The sequence below is a fragment of the Dendrobates tinctorius genome, unplaced genomic scaffold (genome assembly GCF_039654945.1).
Source record: "Dendrobates tinctorius isolate UK_male_01 unplaced genomic scaffold, ASM3965494v1 ptg000177l, whole genome shotgun sequence".
Lineage (NCBI taxonomy): Eukaryota > Metazoa > Chordata > Amphibia > Anura > Dendrobatidae > Dendrobates > Dendrobates tinctorius.
In genome coordinates, this window is record NW_027361844.1 from 8,346,857 (window position 1) to 8,366,923 (window position 20,067).

General features: G+C 38.8%; 1 protein-coding gene across 3 annotated transcripts in view; it reads right to left on the reverse strand.

Moving 5' to 3' along the window:
• The window catches only part of CDK15 (cyclin dependent kinase 15), a 425,222-nt gene that overhangs the window by 319,475 nt on the left and 85,680 nt on the right, over positions 1 to 20,067 (reverse strand). For all 3 annotated transcript variants that reach the window (XM_073551521.1, XM_073551520.1, XM_073551522.1), the window contains one exon: positions 15,326 to 15,475. In XM_073551521.1, the coding sequence (XP_073407622.1) occupies positions 15,326 to 15,475 (150 nt within the window). The remainder of the gene's footprint in view (positions 1 to 15,325; positions 15,476 to 20,067) is intronic.

Sequence of the window (20,067 nt, forward strand, 5' to 3'; positions counted from 1 at the left end):
GAATTGCAGTGGTGTCAATACTTTTGGCCATGACTGTACATACTACATATATACTACATGCATGCAACATGCATACTACATATATACTACATGCAAGCAACATACATATATACAACATATATACCACATGCATGCAACCTACATATATACAACATATATACTACATGCATGCAACCTACATATATACAACATATATACTAAATATATACCACATGCATGCAACCTACATATATACTACATATATACTACATGCATGCAACATGCATACTACATATATACTACATGCATGCAACATACATACTACATATATACCACATATATACCACATGCATGCAAACTACATACATACTACATATATGCTACATGCAACATGCATACTACATATATACTACATGCATACTACATATATACTACATGCATGCAACATACATATATACTACATGCAACATACATAATACATATAAACTACATGCATGCAACATACATATATACATCATATATACTCCATGCTTGCAACATACATACTACATATATACTACATGCAACATGCATACTACATATATACTACATATATACCACATGCATGCAACATACATATATACAACATATATACTACATGCATGCAACACACATACTACATATATACTACATATATACTACATGCATGCTACATACATACTACAATTATACTACATGCATGCAACATACATATATACAACATATATACTACATGCTTGCAACATACATACTACATATATACTACATGCATGCAACATACATGTATACTACATATATACTACATGCAACATACATACTACATATATACCACATATATACTACATGCATGCAACATATATACAACATATATACTAAATATATACCACATGCATGCAACCTACATATACACTACATATATACTACATGCATGCAACATGCATACTACATATATACTACATGCATGCAACATACATACTACATATATACCACATATATACCACATGCATGCAACCTACATACATACTACATACATACTACATGCATGCAACATACATATATACAACATATATACTAGATGCATGCAACATACATACTACATTTATACTACATATATACTACATGCATGCTACATACATACTACATATATACTACATGCATGCAACATACATATATACAACATATATACTACATGCATGCAACATACATACTACATATATACTACATGCAACATGCATACTACATATATACTACATATATACCACATGCATGCAACATACATATATGCAACATATATACTACATGCATGCAACATACATATATACAACATATATACTACATGGATGCAACATACATACTACATATATAACACATGCAACATGTATACTACATATATACTACATATATACCACATGCATGCAACATACATATATACAACATATATACTACATGCATGCAACATACATACTACATATATACTACATATATACTACATGCATGCTACATACATACTACATATATACTACATGCATGCAACATACATATATACAACATATATACTACATGCTTGCAACATACATACTACATATATACTACATGCATGCAACATTCATATATACTACATATATACTACATGCAACATGCATACTACATATATACCACATATATACTACATGCATGCAACATACATATATACAACATATATACTAAATATATACCACATGCATGCAACCTACATACATACTACATATATACTACATGCATGCAACATGCATACTACATATATACTACATGCATGAAACATACATACTACATATATACCACATGCATGCAACCTACATACATACTACATATATACTACATGCAACATGCATACTACATATATACTACATGCATGCAACATACATACTACATATATACCACATATATACCACATGCATGCAACCTACATACATACTACATACATACTACATGCATGCAACATACATATATACAACATATATACTAGATGCATGCAACATACATACTACATTTATACTACATATATACTACATGCAAGCTACATACATACTACATATATACTACATGCATGCAACATACATATATACAACATATATACTACATGCATGCAACATACATACTACATATATACTACATGCAACATGCATACTACATATATACTACATATATACCACATGCATGCAACATACATATATACAACATATATACTACATGCATGCAACATATATACTACATATATACTACATGCATGCTACATACATACTACATATATACTACATGCATGCAACATACATATATACAACATATATACTACATGCTTGCAACATACATACTACATATATACTACATGCATGCAACATACATATATACTACATATATACTACATGCAACATGCATACTACATATATACTACATATATACCACATGCATGCAACATACATATATAATACATGCATGCAACATACATACTACATATATACTACATATATACTACATGCATGCTACATACATACTACATATATACACTCACTGGCCACTTTATTAGGTACACCTGTCCAACTGTGTGTTAAGACTTAATTTCTAATCAGCCAATCACATGGCGGCAACTCAGTGCATTTAGGCATGTAGACATGGTCAAGACAATCTCCTGCAGTTCAAACCGAGCATCAGTATGGGGAAGAAAGGTGATTTGAGTGCCTTTGAACGTGGCATGATTGTTGGTGCCAGAAGGGCTGGTCTGAGTATTTCAGAAACTGCTGATCTACTGGGATTTTCACGCACAACCATCTCTAGGGTTTACAGAGAATGGTCCGAAAAAGAAAAAAAAACCAGTGAGCGGCAGTTCTGTGGCCGGAAATGCCTTGTTGATGCCAGAGGTCAGAGGAGAATGGGCATACTGGTTCGAGCTGATAGAAAGGCAACAGTGACTCAAATTGCCACCCGTTACAACCAAGGTAGGCAGAAGAGCATCTCTGAACGCACAGTGCGTCGAACTTTGAGGCAGATGGGCTACAGCAGCAGAAGACCACACTGGGTACCACTCCTCTCAGCTAAGAACAGGCATCTGATGGCTACTTTCAGCAGGATAATGCGCCATGTCATAAAGCTCGAATCATCTCAGATTGGTTTCTTGAACATGACAATGAGTTCACTGTACTCAAATGGCCTCCTCAGTCACCAGATCTCAATCCAATAGAGCATCTTTGGGATGTGGTGGAACGGGAGATTCGCATCAGGGATGTGCAGCCGACAAATCTGCGCCAACTGTGTGATGCCATCATGTCAATATGGTCCAAAATCTCTGAGGAATGCTTCCAGCACCTTGTTGAATCTCTGCCACGAAGAATTGAGGCAGTTCTGAAGGCAAAAGGGGGTCCAACCCGTTACTAGCATGGTGTACCTAATAAAGTGGCCAGTGAGTGTACTACATGCATGCAACATACATATATACAACATATATACTACATGCTTGCAACATACATACTACATATATACTACATGCATGCAACATACATATATACCACATATATACTACATGCATGCAACATACATATATACAACATATATACTAAATATATACCACATGCATGCAACCTACATATATACTACATAAATACTACATGCATGCAACATGCATACTACATATATACTACATGCATGCAACATACATACTACATATATACCACATATATACCACATGCATGCAACCTACATACATACTACATATATACTACATGCAACATGCATACTACATATATACTACATGCATGCAACATATATACCACATGCATGCAACCTACATACATACATACTACATGCATGCAACATACATATATACAACATATATACTAGATGCATGCAACATACAAACTACATTTATACTACATATATACTACATGCATGCTACATACATACTACATATATACTACATGCACGCAACATACATATATACCATATATATACTACTTGCATGCAACATACATATATACAACATATATACTAAATATATACCACATGCATGCAACCTACATATATACTACATATACTACATGCATGCAACATGCATACTACATATATACTACATGCATGCAACATACATACTACATATATACCACATATATACCACATGCATGCAACCTACATACATACTACATACATACTACATGCATGCAACATACATATATACTAGATGCATGCAACATACATACTACATTTATACTACATATATACTACATGCATGCTACATACATACTACATATATACTACATGCATGCAACATACATATATACAACATATATACTACATGCATGCAACATACATACTGCATACAGTGGGGCAAAAAAGTATTTAGTCAGTCAGCAATAGTGCAAGTTCCACCACTTAAAAAGATGAGAGGCGTCTGTAATTTACATCATAGGTAGACCTCAACTATGGGAGACAAACTGAGAAAAGAAAATCCAGAAAATCACATTGTCGGGTTTTTTTTCGTTTTATTTGCATATTATGGTGGAAAATAAGTATTTGGTCAGAAACAAGCAATCAAGATTTCTGGCTCTCACAGACCTGTAACTTCTTCTTTAAGAGTCTCCTCTTTCCTCCACTCATTACCTGTAGTAATGGCACCTGTTTAAACTTGTTATCAGTATAAAAAGACACCTGTGCACACCCTCAAACAGTCTGACTCCAAACTCCACTATGGTGAAGACCAAAGAGCTGTCAAAGGACACCAGAAACAAAATTGTAGCCCTGCACCAGGCTGGGAAGACTGAATCTACAATAGCCAATCAGCTAGGAGTGAAGAAATCAACTGTGGGAGCAATAATTAGAAAATGGAAGACATACAAGACCACTGATAATCTCCCTCGATCTGGTACTCCACGCAAAATCCCACCCCGTGGGGTCAGAATGATCACAAGAACGGTGAGCAAAAATCCCAGAACCACACGGGGGGACCTAGTGAATGAACTGCAGAGAGCTGGGACCAATGTAACAAGGCCTACCATAAGTAACACACTACGCCACCATGGACTCAGATCCTGCAGTGCCAGACGTGTCCCACTGCTTAAGCCTGTACATGTCCAGGCCCGTCTGAAGTTTGCTAGAGAGCATTTGGATGATCCAGAGGAGTTTTGGGAGAATGTCCTATGGTCTGATGAAACCAAACTGGAACTGTTTGGTAGAAACACAACTTGTTGTGTTTGGAGGAAAAAGAATACTGAGTTGCATCCATCAAACACCATACCTACTGTAAAGCATGGTGGTGGAAACATCATGCTTTGGGGCTGTTTCTCTGCAAAGGGGCCAGGACGACTGATCCCGGTACATGAAAGAATGAATGGGGCCATGTATCGTGAGATTTTGAGTGCAAACGTCATTCCATCAACAAGGGCATTGATGATGAAACGTGGCTGGGTCTTTCAACATGACAATGATCCAAAGCACACCGCCAGGGCAACGAAGGAGTGGCTTTGTAAGAAGCATTTCAAGGTCCTGGAGTGGCCTAGCCAGTCTCCAGATCTCAACCCTATAGAAAACCTTTGGAGGGAGTTGAAAGTCCGTGTTGCCAAGCGAAAAGCCAAAAACAACACTGCTCTAGAGGAGATCTGCATGGAGGAATGGGCCAACATACCAACAACAGTGTGTGGCAACCTTGTGAAGACTTACAGAAAACATTTGACCTCTGTCATTGCCAACAAAGGATATATCACAAATAGAGTTGAGCGATCCCGTCCGATACTTCAAAGTATCGGATCGGAATGGATCGGCCGATCTTAAAAAAAAGTATCGGTATCGCCGATTCCGATACCGGAAGTCCCATTCAAGTCTATGGGACTTCCGGTATCGGAATAAGAAAAATCCTGTTTTTCCCTTGTACAGCCTCTCTGGGGTCTGTACGGGCCTTTCGGGGGGCTGTGCCGGCCTGCCAGGGGGTCTGTGCAGGCTCCGGTGGTCTGTGCCGGCCTGCCGGGGGGCTGTGCCGGCCTGCCAGGGGGGCTGTGCAGGCTCCGGTGGGCTGTGCCGGCCTGCCGGGGGGCTGTGCCGGCCTGCCGGGGGGCTGTGCAGGCTCCGGGGGGCTGTGCCGGCCTGCCGGGGGACTGTGCAGGCTTCGGGGGTCTGTGCAGGCATCGTCCGATGGGACTACAAGTCCCATCGGGCGATGCCTGCTACCATGACAGTGATTGACACATTAGCCAATGATGGGACAGTAGTAGTCCCATCATCCGGCTAATGTGTTGAATGTAAAAAAAAAAAAAAAAAAATTACATGCTACATACATACAACATGCATACTACATACATGCTACATTCATACTACATACTACATACATGCTACATTCATGCTACATATATACTACATGCAACATACATACTACATACATACTACATGCATGCAACATGCATACTACATATATACTACATGCATGCAACATGCATACTACATATATACTACATGCTACATACATACTACATATATGCTACATACATACTACATATATACTACATGCATGCTACATACATACTACATACATACTACATGCTACATACATACTACATATATACTACATGCATGCTACATACATACTACATGCTACATACATACTACATATATACTACATACATACCACATACATACTACATACATACTACATACATACTACATGCTACATACATACTACATATATACTACATGCATGCTACATACATACTACATGCTACATACATACTACATATATACTACATACATACTACATACATACTACATGCATGCTACATACATACTACATGCTACATACATACTACATATATACTACATGCTACATACATACTACATATATACTACATACATACTACATACATACTACATGCATGCTACATACATACTACATATATACTACATGCATGCTACATACATACTACATGCTACATACATACTACATATATACTACATGCATGCTACATACATACTGCATGCTACATGCATGCTACATACATACTACATACATACTACATGCTACATACATACCACATATATACTACATACATACTACATACAATACATTCATACAATACGTACATAGACATACAGTACATATAACATAGAGTAACATACTTACCAATACTTGTCACATTGTTCCCCGAAGCCATTGTCTTTTACGGAATAAATATTAACATAACAAACCACAAAAATACTCACCCACGATCCGAAGCAGTCCACGAGTGTGTCCCACGACGATCTTGGGTAGAGAACTGCAGCATCAGCTGTTGCTGCCGTTCTCTACGGGCTGCAGGAATCCAATGACGGAAGGTAGGTATCCTTCCGCACTGTATTCCTCCGCCACTTAAAAAAAAAAAAGTCCCTAGTCTCACTTTATGCCATTGCTGTGTGGGAAATTCCCACGCAGCAATGGCATAAAGTGAGACTAGGGACTTTTTTTTTTTTAAGTGGCGGAGGAATACAGTGCGGAAGGATACCTACCTTCCGTCATTGGATTCCTGCAGCCCGTAGAGAACGGCAGCAACAGCTGATGCTGCAGTTCTCTACCCAAGATCGTCGTGGGACACACTCGTGGACTGCTTCGGATCGTGGGTGAGTATTTTTGTGGTTTGTTATGTTAATATTTATTCCGTAAAAGACAATGGCTTCGGGGAACAATGTGACAAGTATTGGTAAGTATGTTACTCTATGTTATATGTACTGTATGTCTATGTATGTATTGTATGAATGTATTGTATGTAGTATGTATGTAGTATATATGTGGTATGTATGTAGCATGTAGTATGTATGTAGTATGTATGTAGCATGCATGTAGCATGCAGTATGTATGTAGCATGCATGTAGTATATATGTAGTATGTATGTAGCATGTAGTATGTATGTAGCATGCATGTAGTATATATGTAGTATGTATGTAGCATGTAGTATGTATGTAGCATGCATGTAGTATGTATGTAGTATGTATGTAGTATATATATAGTATGTATGTAGCATGTAGTATGTATGTAGCATGCATGTAGTATGTATGTAGTATGTATGTAGTATATATGTAGTATGTATGTAGCATGTAGTATGTATGTAGCATGCATGTAGTATATATGTAGTATGTATGTAGCATGTAGTATGTATGTAGCATGCATGTAGTATGTATGTAGCATGTAGTATGTATGTAGCATGCATGTAGTATATATGTAGTATGTATGTAGTATGTATGTAGTATGTATGTAGTATATATGTGTTATGTATGTAGTATGTATGTAGTATATATGTGGTATGTATGTAGTATGTATGTAGTATGTATGTAGCATGTAGTATGTATGTAGCATGCATGTAGTATGTATGTAGTATTTTTTTTTTTTTTTTTTTAACATTTAACACATTAGCCGGATGATGGGACTACTACTGTCCCATCATTGGCTAATGTGTCAATCACTGTCATGGTAGCAGGCATCGCCAGATGGGACTTGTAGTCCCATCGGACGATGCTTGCACAGACCCCCGGACATCAGCACAGCCCCCCGGCAGGCCGGCACTGCCCCCCGGCAGGCCGGTACAGACCCCCACAGGGTGCACAGACCACCGGCAGGCCGGCACAGCCCCCCGGCAGGCCGGTACAGACCACCGGCAGGCCGGCACAGCCCCCCGGCAGGCCGGTACAGACCCCGGGCAGTCCACACAGCCCCCCGGCAGGCCGGCACAGCCCCCCGGCAGGCTGGCAGAGACCCCCGGAAGGCCCGAAATGACGGCGCATCATGATGCGCACACACCGCGCATCATGATGACGTCAGGCTGTCAATCAACTTTGAACTTCCGATTCCGATGCCGACTTCCGATATTGAAAAAATATCGGAAGTCGGTATCGGAATTCCGATACAGCAAGTATCGGCCGATACCCGATACTTGCGGTATCGGAATGCTCAACACTAATCACAAAGTATTGAGATGAAATTTTGTTTCTGACCAAATACTTATTTTCCACCATAATATGCAAATAAAATGAAAAAAAAACAGACAATGTGATTTTCTGGATTTTTTTTTCTCAGTTTGTCTCCCATAGTTGAGGTCTACCTATGATGTAAATTACAGACGCCTCTCATCTTTTTAAGTGGTGGAACTTGCACTATTGCTGACTGACTAAATACTTTTTTGCCCCACTGTATATACTACATGCAACATGCATACTACATATATACTACATATATACCACATGCATGCAACATACATATATACTACATGCATGCAACATACATACTACATATATACTACATATATACTACATGCATGCTACATACATACTACATATATACTACATGCATGCAACATACATATATACTACATGCTTGCAACATACATGCTACATATATACTACATGCATGCAACATACATATATACTACATATATACTACATGCAACATGCATACTACATATATACCACATATATACTACATGCATGCAACATACATATATACTACATATATACTACATGCAATCTACATATATACTACATTACATATATGATAATGCCCAGTATCAGAGAACGAGACAAGGCGGTGACCATGGTCCAAAAACGCCTTGTGCATGGATTACCACTCCATATGCTAATCTTAAAAAGGAGAAAACGGAGTAACGGATCCAAAATATATGCAAAAGTATAAATTTTATTAGTACTCACATCAAGTGCTGACAAGTATACAAGTTGACTAAAATAGGGGGGATAAGCCCCAATGATACAACAATCAGGACAGACAAGGACAGGGTAAATAAAATGATACCAGTGCTCGAAATCTACATGGCACAACATTCAGTCAGCCCATGGGCATTGCACATAACAGACATATGTCTAATGGTAAAAGATAGTCAAATATGGCATACTCAATTAAATGTGTATTGTACATAGTTGTACATGTATAGAGCGCAAAAAAAAAAAAAAAAAAACATCCAGAGGGGTCAATGTGCAAGCATACGTTTCGCGCCCGCCACAGGCGCTTTATCAAGGGAGTCCCTTGATAAAGCGCCTGTGGCGGGCGCGAAACGTATGTCGGGGGTCATTGCATGGGCCTTCACCTCCTCTGCTCCCCGGTAAGCAGCCTGCCTTTACTTGTTTCCACACTTCGGTCATTTGGACCGCTGGGCGGGTCGTCTCCCGGGTTCTCTCTGGCACAATTGCGCAGTTTTGATATGCTGATACATATGTTATTAACTATTTAAGAATCCTTTCACATGTCATTGATTCATTTATGTTCAGTGTCCATTGGACTTGCACATTGACCCCTCTGGATGTTTTTTTTTGGCGCTCTAGACATGTACAACTATGTACAATACACATTTAATTGAGTATGCCATATTTGACTATCTTTTACCATTAGACATATGTCTGTTATGTGCAATGCCCATGGGCTGACTGAACGTTGTGCCATGTAGATTTCGAGCACTGGTATCATTTTATTTACCCTGTCCTTGTCTGTCCTGATTGTTGTATCATTGGGGCTTATCCCCCCTATTTTAGTCAACATACATATATACGACATATATATACTACATGGAACATGCATACTACATTTATACTACATGCATGCAACATACATACATACTAGATATATACCACATGCATGCAACATGCATACTACACATATACTACATGCATGTAACATACATATATACTACATGCAACATACATACTACATATATACAACATATATACTACATGCATGCAACATATATACTGCATGCATGCAACATGCATACTACACATATACAACATATATATACAACATATATACTACATGCAACATACATACTACATATATACTACATGCATACTACATATATACCACATGCATGCAACATACATATATACAACATATATACTACATGCAACATACATATATATACTACATATATACCACATGCATACAACATACATATATACAACATATATACTACATGCATGCACCATACATACTACATATATACCACATGCATGCAACATGCATACTACACATATACTACATGCATGCAACATACATATATACTACATGCAACATGCATACTACATATATACTATGTGCATGCAACATACATACTACATATATACAACATATATACTACATGCATGCAACATATATACTGCATGCATGCAACATGCATACTACACATATACAACATATATATACAACATATATACTACATGCAACATACATACTACATATATACTACATGCATACTACATATATACCACATGCATGCAACATACATATATACAACATATATACTACATGCAACATACATATATATACACTACATATATACCACATGCAACATACATACTACATATATACTACATGCATGCAACATGCATACTACATATATACTACATGCATGCAACATACATACTACATATATACCACATACATGCAACCTACATATATACAACATATATACTACATGCATGCAACATACATATATACAACATATATACTACATGCATGCAACATACATATATACTACATATATACTACATGCAACATACATACTGCATACATACTGCATATTTACCACATGCATGCAACATGCATACTACATATATACTACATATATACTACATACATGCAACATACATATATACTACATGCATGCAACATACATACTACATATATACCACATGCATGCAACATGCATACTACATATATACTACATGCATGCAACATACATATTGTATATATTGTACATATTGTATATACTACATACAATACATTCATACAATACATACAGTACATATAGACATACAGTACATATAACATAGAGTACATACTCACCATCACTTGTCACTTTGATCCCCGAAGCCATTGTCATCTGTGTAATAAATATTAAAATAACAAACCACCAATATACTTACCCCTGATCCGCAGAAGTCCACGAGTGTCCCTCAACGATCTTGCGTGGAGAACATCAGCATCAGCTCATGCTACCATTCTCTACGGGCTCCAGGAAACCAATGACGGGAGGTAGGTATCCTTCTGAACTGTATTCCTCCACCACTGTAAAAGTCCCTAGTCTCATTTTATGGCATTGCTGTGTGAGAAATTTCCCACGCAGCTTTTGCCACAAAGTGAGACTAGGGACTTTTTTTTTTACAGTGGCGGAGGAATACAGTTCGGAAGGATACCTACCTCCTGTCATTGAATTCCTGGAGCCCGAAGAGAACGGTAGCATCAGTTGATGCTGCTGTTCTCCATGCAAGATCATTGTGGGACACTCGTGGACTTCTGCGGATCAGGGGTAAGTATATTGGTGGTTTGTTATTTTAATATTTATTACACAGATGACAATGGCTTCGGGGATCAAAGTGACAAGTGATGGTGAGTATGTACTCTATGTTATATGTACTGTATGTCTATATGTATGTATTGTATGAATGTATTGTATGTAGCATATATGTATGTTGCATGTATGTAGTATATATGTAGTTTGCATGTTGCATGCATGTGGTATGTATGTTGCATGCATGTAGTATATATGTATGTTGCATGCATGTGGTATATATGTATTATGTATGTAGTATGTATGTTGCATGTAGCATATATGTTGTATATATGTATGTTGCATGCATGTAGTATATATGTTGTATGTATGTATGTATGTTGCATGCATGTAGTATATATGTGGTATATATTTAGTATGCATGTTGCATGCATGTAGTATATATGTTGTATGCATGTAGTATATGTAGTATGTATGTTGCATGCATGTGGTATGTATGTTGCATGCATGTAGTATATATGTATGTTGCATGCATATAGTATATATGTAGTATGCATGTTGCATGCATGTGGTATATACATAGTATGTATGTAGTATGTATGTTGCATGTAGTATATATGTTGTATATATGTATGTTGCATGCATGTAGTATATATGTTGTATATATGTAGTATGCATGTTGCATGCATGTGTTATATATGTAGTATGCATGTAGCATGTAGCATGTATGTATGTTGCATGCATGTAGTATATATGTAGTATGCATGTTGCATGTAGTATATATGTATGTTGCATGCATGTAGTATATATGTGGTATATTTGTAGTATGCATGTTGCATGCATGTGGTATATATGTAGTATATATGTAGTATGCATGTGGTATATATGTAGTATGTATGTATGTTGCATGCATGTAGTATATATGTATGTTGCATGCATGTAGTATATATGTAGTATATATGTAGTATGCATGTTGCATGCATGTGGTATATATGTAGTATGTATGTTGCATGCATGTAGTATATATGTAGTATGCATGTTGCATGCATGTGGTATGTATGTAGTATGTATGTTGCATGTAGTATATATGTATGTTGCATGCATGTAGTATATATGTTGTACATATGTAGTATGCATGTTGCATGCATGTAGTATATATGTTGTATGTATGTATGTTGCATGCATGTAGTATATATGTAGTATGCATGTTGCATGTAGTATATATGTAGTATATATGTACTGTATGTTGCATGCATGTAGTATATATGTGGTATATATGTAGTATGCATGTTGCATGCATGTGGTATATATGTAGTATGTATGTCGCATGCATGTAGTATATATGTAGTATGCATGTTGCATGTAATATATATGTAGTACATATGTATGTTGCATGCATGTAGTATATATGTGGTATATGTGTAGTATGCATGTTGCATGCATGTAGTATATATGTTATATATATGTATATTGCATGCATGGCATGTGGTATATATGTAGTATGCATGTAGTATATATGTAGTATGTATGCAGTATATGTATGTTGCATTCATGTAGTATATATGTAGTATGCATGTTGCATGTAGTATTTATGTATGTTGCATGCATGTAGTATATATGTGGTATATATGTAGTATGTATGTTGCATGTAGTATATATGTATGTTGCATGCATGTAGTATATATGGTATATATGTAGTATGCATGTTGCATGCATGTGGTATATATGTAGTATGTATGTATGTTGCATGCATGTAGTATATACTGTAAGTAGTATGAATGTAGCATGTAGTATGCATTTTTTTTACATTCAACACATTAGCCGGATGATGGGACTACTACTGTCCCATCATTGGCTAATGTGTCAATCACTGTCATGGTAGCAGGCATCGCCCGATGGGACTTGTAGTCCCATCGGACGATGCCTGCACAAACCCCCGCAGCCTGCACAGACCACCGGCAGTCCGCACAGACCCCCGGACAGTCCGCACAGCCCCCCCGGCAGGCCGGTACAGACCCCCGGCAGTCGGCACAGACCCCCGGGCAGTCGGCACAGACCCCCGGCAGGCTGGTACATACCCCCGGGCAGTCGGCACAGACCCCTCGGAAGGCCCGAACTGATGGCGCATCATGATGCGCACAGACCGCGCATCATGATGACGTCATTTCGGCAGCCAATCAGAGCCACAAGAGTGGCTCATTGCATTATGGGAACTTCCGATTCCGATATTGAAAAAATATCGGTACTCGGTATCAGAATTCCGATACAGCGAATATCGGCCGATACCCGATATTTGCAGTATCGGAATGCTCAACACTAATGATGGGTATATGGGCACGGGACTATGGGATGGAGGATATGTATGATGGGTATATGGGCATGGGACTATGGGATGGAGGATGTGTTATGGATATATGGGCACTCGACTATGGGATGGCGAATATGTATGATGAGTATATGGGCATAAGACTATGGGATGGAGGATGTGTGATGGATATATGGGCACTCGACTATGGGATGGCGAATATGTGTGATGGGTATATGGGCATAAGACTATGGGATGGAGGATGTGTGATGGGTATATGGGCATGGGACTGTGGGATGGAGGATGCGTGATGGGTATATGGGCATGGGACTATGGGATGGAGGATATGTATGATGGGTATATGGGCACGGGACTATGGGATGGAGGATAATTATAATTTGCTATAACTAACTACAGTTAGTTACTATGCCCGGGCAGCGCCGGGCTCTTCAGCTAGTTAATAACAACTGGTTTGAATCACTGACTGGTAACCAACTTATGATTTTACTTAAAAAAATGCTTTGTCCCAATTAATTTGCACAGCACTGTAAAGTTTTCTAAATAATTTTCACCGGAAAAGTCTCGTAAAGCGGAGTAAATTCAACCCAATTTTTTTTTTATAGTCGAGATGTGTCAAACTTAAACTAAAACAACATTTATACCGTACATATTATTTTTGTTAGTTAACCTATAAATAAGACACAAATAGGAAAGAATGCTGTGAATAGATGTTATAAGTAGTCACACTCACCCATTGAAACCCCTGTCCCAAGTTTTTCCCCTGTAACGGATCACTGTTGCTTCGAGCCCTGAGTGATCGTATTCTCCGCACTTGGACTGTGTGATACCACTGTGGTGGAAGAGACCGTACGGCACATGGAACATCACTGAAATCTGTAAGCTAAAAAGAAAGTGGCATTACCTTGTACCAAAAATGGAAACCGTAAGATTGGCAAAATGTGCAAAAAGGCCAAATATTGCATTATGTTATAATTATTATTATTGGTAGGATATTAGTACTTGTAATAACAGTAGTGTTAAAAAGTATTACTTCTCTGCCGGTGAATGGCATAATAAACACTGTAATTGGATGTCCATGATACTCTGCAGCAGAGTTCCCCAACTCCAGTCCTCAAGAGCCACCAATGGTTCATGTTTTCAGGATTTCCTTAGTGTGGCCCAGGTGATAATTGCAGTACCTGCACGGGCAATAATTCCATCACCATGGGCAATACTAAGGAAATCCTGAAAACATGAACCATTGGTGGCTCTTGAGGACTGGAGTTGGGGAACACTGCCCTACAGCATTGAGGATTAGGTTAAGTTCCATAGATGTTTTTTGAGTCTACATATTTCTCTGATCAAAAAACGCAGCATATTACAATACCAGCAAAGTTGATAGGATATAGAGATGCTCATGCCCACTGTGCTTTTTTCTACTCAGTGTAAACTGAACTGCGGTGCGTGTTTCAAATCCACAACATGTCAATTTCTCTTGTGGGTACAGCGACTTTTATGTGCAGATTTTCCCTATAGACTTGCATTAGCATTAGACGCAGTAGAAGTGCGCATGTGTGACCTCCGCCTCATTCATAGTCTATGGGACTGCTGAAAATTGCTGGGTACTATACTCAGCAGTCCCAAAGACCATAAATGGAGTTAGGGGCATAACGATCTCATTCGCAGAGGGTGTGACCGTGACCCAACCAGTGCAGAAGGGGAGCCCACAGAAGCCAGCACCTATTTCACCTGGATTTGCATTCAGCTGAATGGTATTTATTGGATCTCAAACCCAGCGACTCCTTTGCACCAGGCAGAAGCCCCCCCCCCCTTTGAACTATTCAGCTCTTTGATACCACTCAGATACCTGTACCTGTGCTCCTCCCTGTGATTTCCTGATTAAATATCTTATTTAAACCTGAACTTGCACTTCCTTCCTTGTGAGAGTATTGAGCTTTCAGCCTTTAGTTTGGTGCTCTCACCTGCTGCTCCAAACCAAACTGCTGTTCTTGTGTACTGACTTCTGGCTATCCAATGACTACACTACCTGTTCATCCTTGATACCATACTGTTGTTCTTGTGTACTGACCTCTGGCTATTCATTGACTCTGCCACCTGTCTGTGTTTCCCCTAGTGGATGCAGTAATAAAGACTCCAGTCTAGACCCAGATCATAACAGTATTGCTGCGCAGAGACCCGCCGACACCCAGCACCACAATACATGCCTTCTGCCAATTAGAGGCCAGCAGCTGACGTTGGCAGGCGGCGCATGGCAGTGACGTCATAAGTTGCCCATAGTAGGCCCACCGGAATCAGCTGGTAGCCTCTGAGACTGCTACTGAGGAGGACGCTGCATGACGTGGGGGCAGGGAAAAGTGAGTAGAATTTAGTTTATGCAGCAGAATGGGAACATTTATACCAGGAAGGAGCCCAGGATGCGACCAAATGTAAGGGGACAACAAGACCGCGGGTACCTGCATGCTGAGTCCGGAACCACCAGAGGTGGTGCAACAAAATACTAGTGATGTGTTGGAGTGTTTTTTTTTGTTGGTTTGTTTTTCATGATTCCATACTTTCTTCCCTCAGAATTGAGTGATTTCATAATTTTTCTCCTATGCTTGGTTTAAAAAAGTAACCATTACTGACTACCATATTTTTTGTTCTTGATTTCCTTTAGTGTTTCTTAAAGCCAGAAAGTTGCCATTTGAATTGACTTTAGCTTTGTGCCATGTCTGTGATCTGCTTTTTTTCTACAAAATTAAACAACTGAATGAACATCCTCAAAGGCCGGTGATTCCATAATTTTTGCCAGGGGTTGTATACCTGAAGAGGCCCAGGATGGGAGACTTATATACATGGAAGGGGCCATGCATGGGAGACTTATATTGCTGGAAGGAGTTCAGGAGCGGGGACATTACTACATAACGGGTGCATGGTAACATGTATGTACCTATAAGATTTAGACACATTACAAGGGCCCGTACATTTGATTAACATGCAGAGGGCAGGTCAAAATTTTGCACCGGGGCCCATCAGACTCTAGTTGGGCCACTGAATACAGAATATTTTATACACTTGTGTAAACTTAGTAATTTGAGGACTAGCAATGTGGGCATGCAACCTATCTGTGAAGGTCTTAAATACATTTTGAATCAGTGCAAATCATAGTTTTTTTTTACATTGATTTATGGCAAAAATGTGACAGAAATGCAATGGACATTAAATCTGCCTGTACCTCCAGTTTATGTTGCAAATTCGCAACTAAGGGCTCACACTTGCGAATAAATCGGGCAAATGCAATCCAAATAATAATTGAATTGCATTCCACCAATTTCATCCTATGCTTGTGTTCTCAATGACGTTTCCTTTTCCTGCACCGATCGGATTGCAATAGGACAGACAAAAAAAAACACAGAATGCTGCGATGGCATGCCAAATTTGGATCGCACGCTCCCATACAAGTCTAAGGGTGCGTGTGAAATATCGCACTGCACTTGAATATGACCCGAGTACAGTGCGATTCCCTTGGAAAATTAATTTCTCCATCCGCAGCTGTGCACCAATTATCTGATGCGAGAGGATCGGAGAACAGAGAACTGAGAGTCAGCTCCCACTCGCAGCAGAGCAGGAGCCGAGTGTCATCAGCATATTCCATCCAATGCTTTCACATCCGATGTGATACTCTAATGTGTCTCTCCGGCCTTACGTGCACCCTACCCTTGCCTTACCCTGTTCCAAGCCCTATACACAAGCGTCTGGACATCCCTGACTACAGGGCTCTAGCAGGCCATGTTTACATGCAGTGTTTTTGCTGCGTTTTTTTTTCCGCAGCCAAAACCTGCTCGCTTGGCAATAAAAAAAAAAACTGCATTAAAAATGTCTGTTTTTCTTGCGTTTTTGCTGCATTTTTGTTGCTTTTTTAGCAGTGTTTGGGAGAGGATTACATGCTTTGCCTACAGTACATTTTCAATAAAGCTTATTTTTATTCGCCAAAAGCACTTAAAAAACGCCACGAGAAACGCTTGTGTTTTTTGCAGCAATTTTTCACTTTCTCATTGCTTTCTACGGGTGAAAAAATGCTGCAAGAATTGACATGCTGAAGATTTAAAAACGGCAGCAGTTCAAACAAGCGTGTGCATGAGATTTTTGTATTGAAACAAGTGAAATCGTCCTTAGTTGACATTAAAGCTACATTCACACATCCGTGTCACAAGCAGGGCTGTGGAGTCGGTAAGCCAAACCTGCGACTCCGACTCTGACTCCACGACTCCAACATATATTGCTTATATTTAAGTGAAAAATTTATTGTAGTACAATGTGAACATCAGACATTTAATCATTTTTATGATACAATAATCAAGATATTTAGATAGAACATAATATATATTTATTGGAACACAACTTTAGAACACAAAAAACTGAAATAAATTGTAAATATGTAATACACTATGTAATATCGATTACATACATATATATATATATACAGTGTGTATATATATATAACACTATGTAAGTGGCAAAAAACAGTTTTCAACAAAAATATACTAAATAACATTTGTGCAGTCTATGAATTTGTTCTAAGAAATAGAATTGCCTCCATCAGATCCTCCTTCATAGATGACCTCAAATCTGACCTAATAAATTTAAGGCCAGAGAACAACCTCTTTACACTAACTTGGGTTGGATGCAAAGCCGTAACCACATGGGAACATCTTTCACAATTTCCAAGTATAAAGGAATTGCCTCATGCACAGTCAGTTTTGATGAACGGTTGAATTTTTCTTTTTCTTTGAGAGCAAGCGAAACATTTTGCTGAAATATGGTCAATCTGCTTGCTATAGGAGACGGAGTGAAATCGTTTTCTTTACAGCAATGCTTTGCCTGCTCCATATCATCCAAATACTTGTCAAAGTCAAACTCCTCATCTGATGAGGATGAAGATATGGCAGCAGTAGCTCTGTCAGGACCCAAGTCCTCTTGCGCCTGGCAGTCCTCCTATAGCCCACTCATCCTAACTGCTACCTCAGTCAGAGCTTCTTTTCCTTTAGTAAGCTGTTGATCATTAAGCAATATACGATGACTTGGATCCACATAAACAGCTGCCAGAAAAATTTTATTTTCCAATAGCTGTGTCTCGCTCCGTTTCATTAAAGCAGAAATGCCATCTGCGATTAAATCTCCTCTTTAGGACAGGCAAAATAGCAAGTTCTTCCACTCCCTTATGAAAATGCCAGGAGTTAAATCCTCAGCTTGTAATTTTTTAGTCACGGTAAATAGATGATTAAGCAATTCCTTCAATTCAGCCACCTGTGTCCATTGACCTTCATTTAGGGTTACCTGAGGGTTCGCCATATCTATAAGAAATGGTTTTAGCCAGGATCAAAACTAGGGGGGGGCAGAACCTCATACTGTTCCGCAGAATCTCATACTGCACACCTCAGCTGCTGTAGAACCTTATACTGCACACCCCTACACTTGAAAATAAAGCCTGCA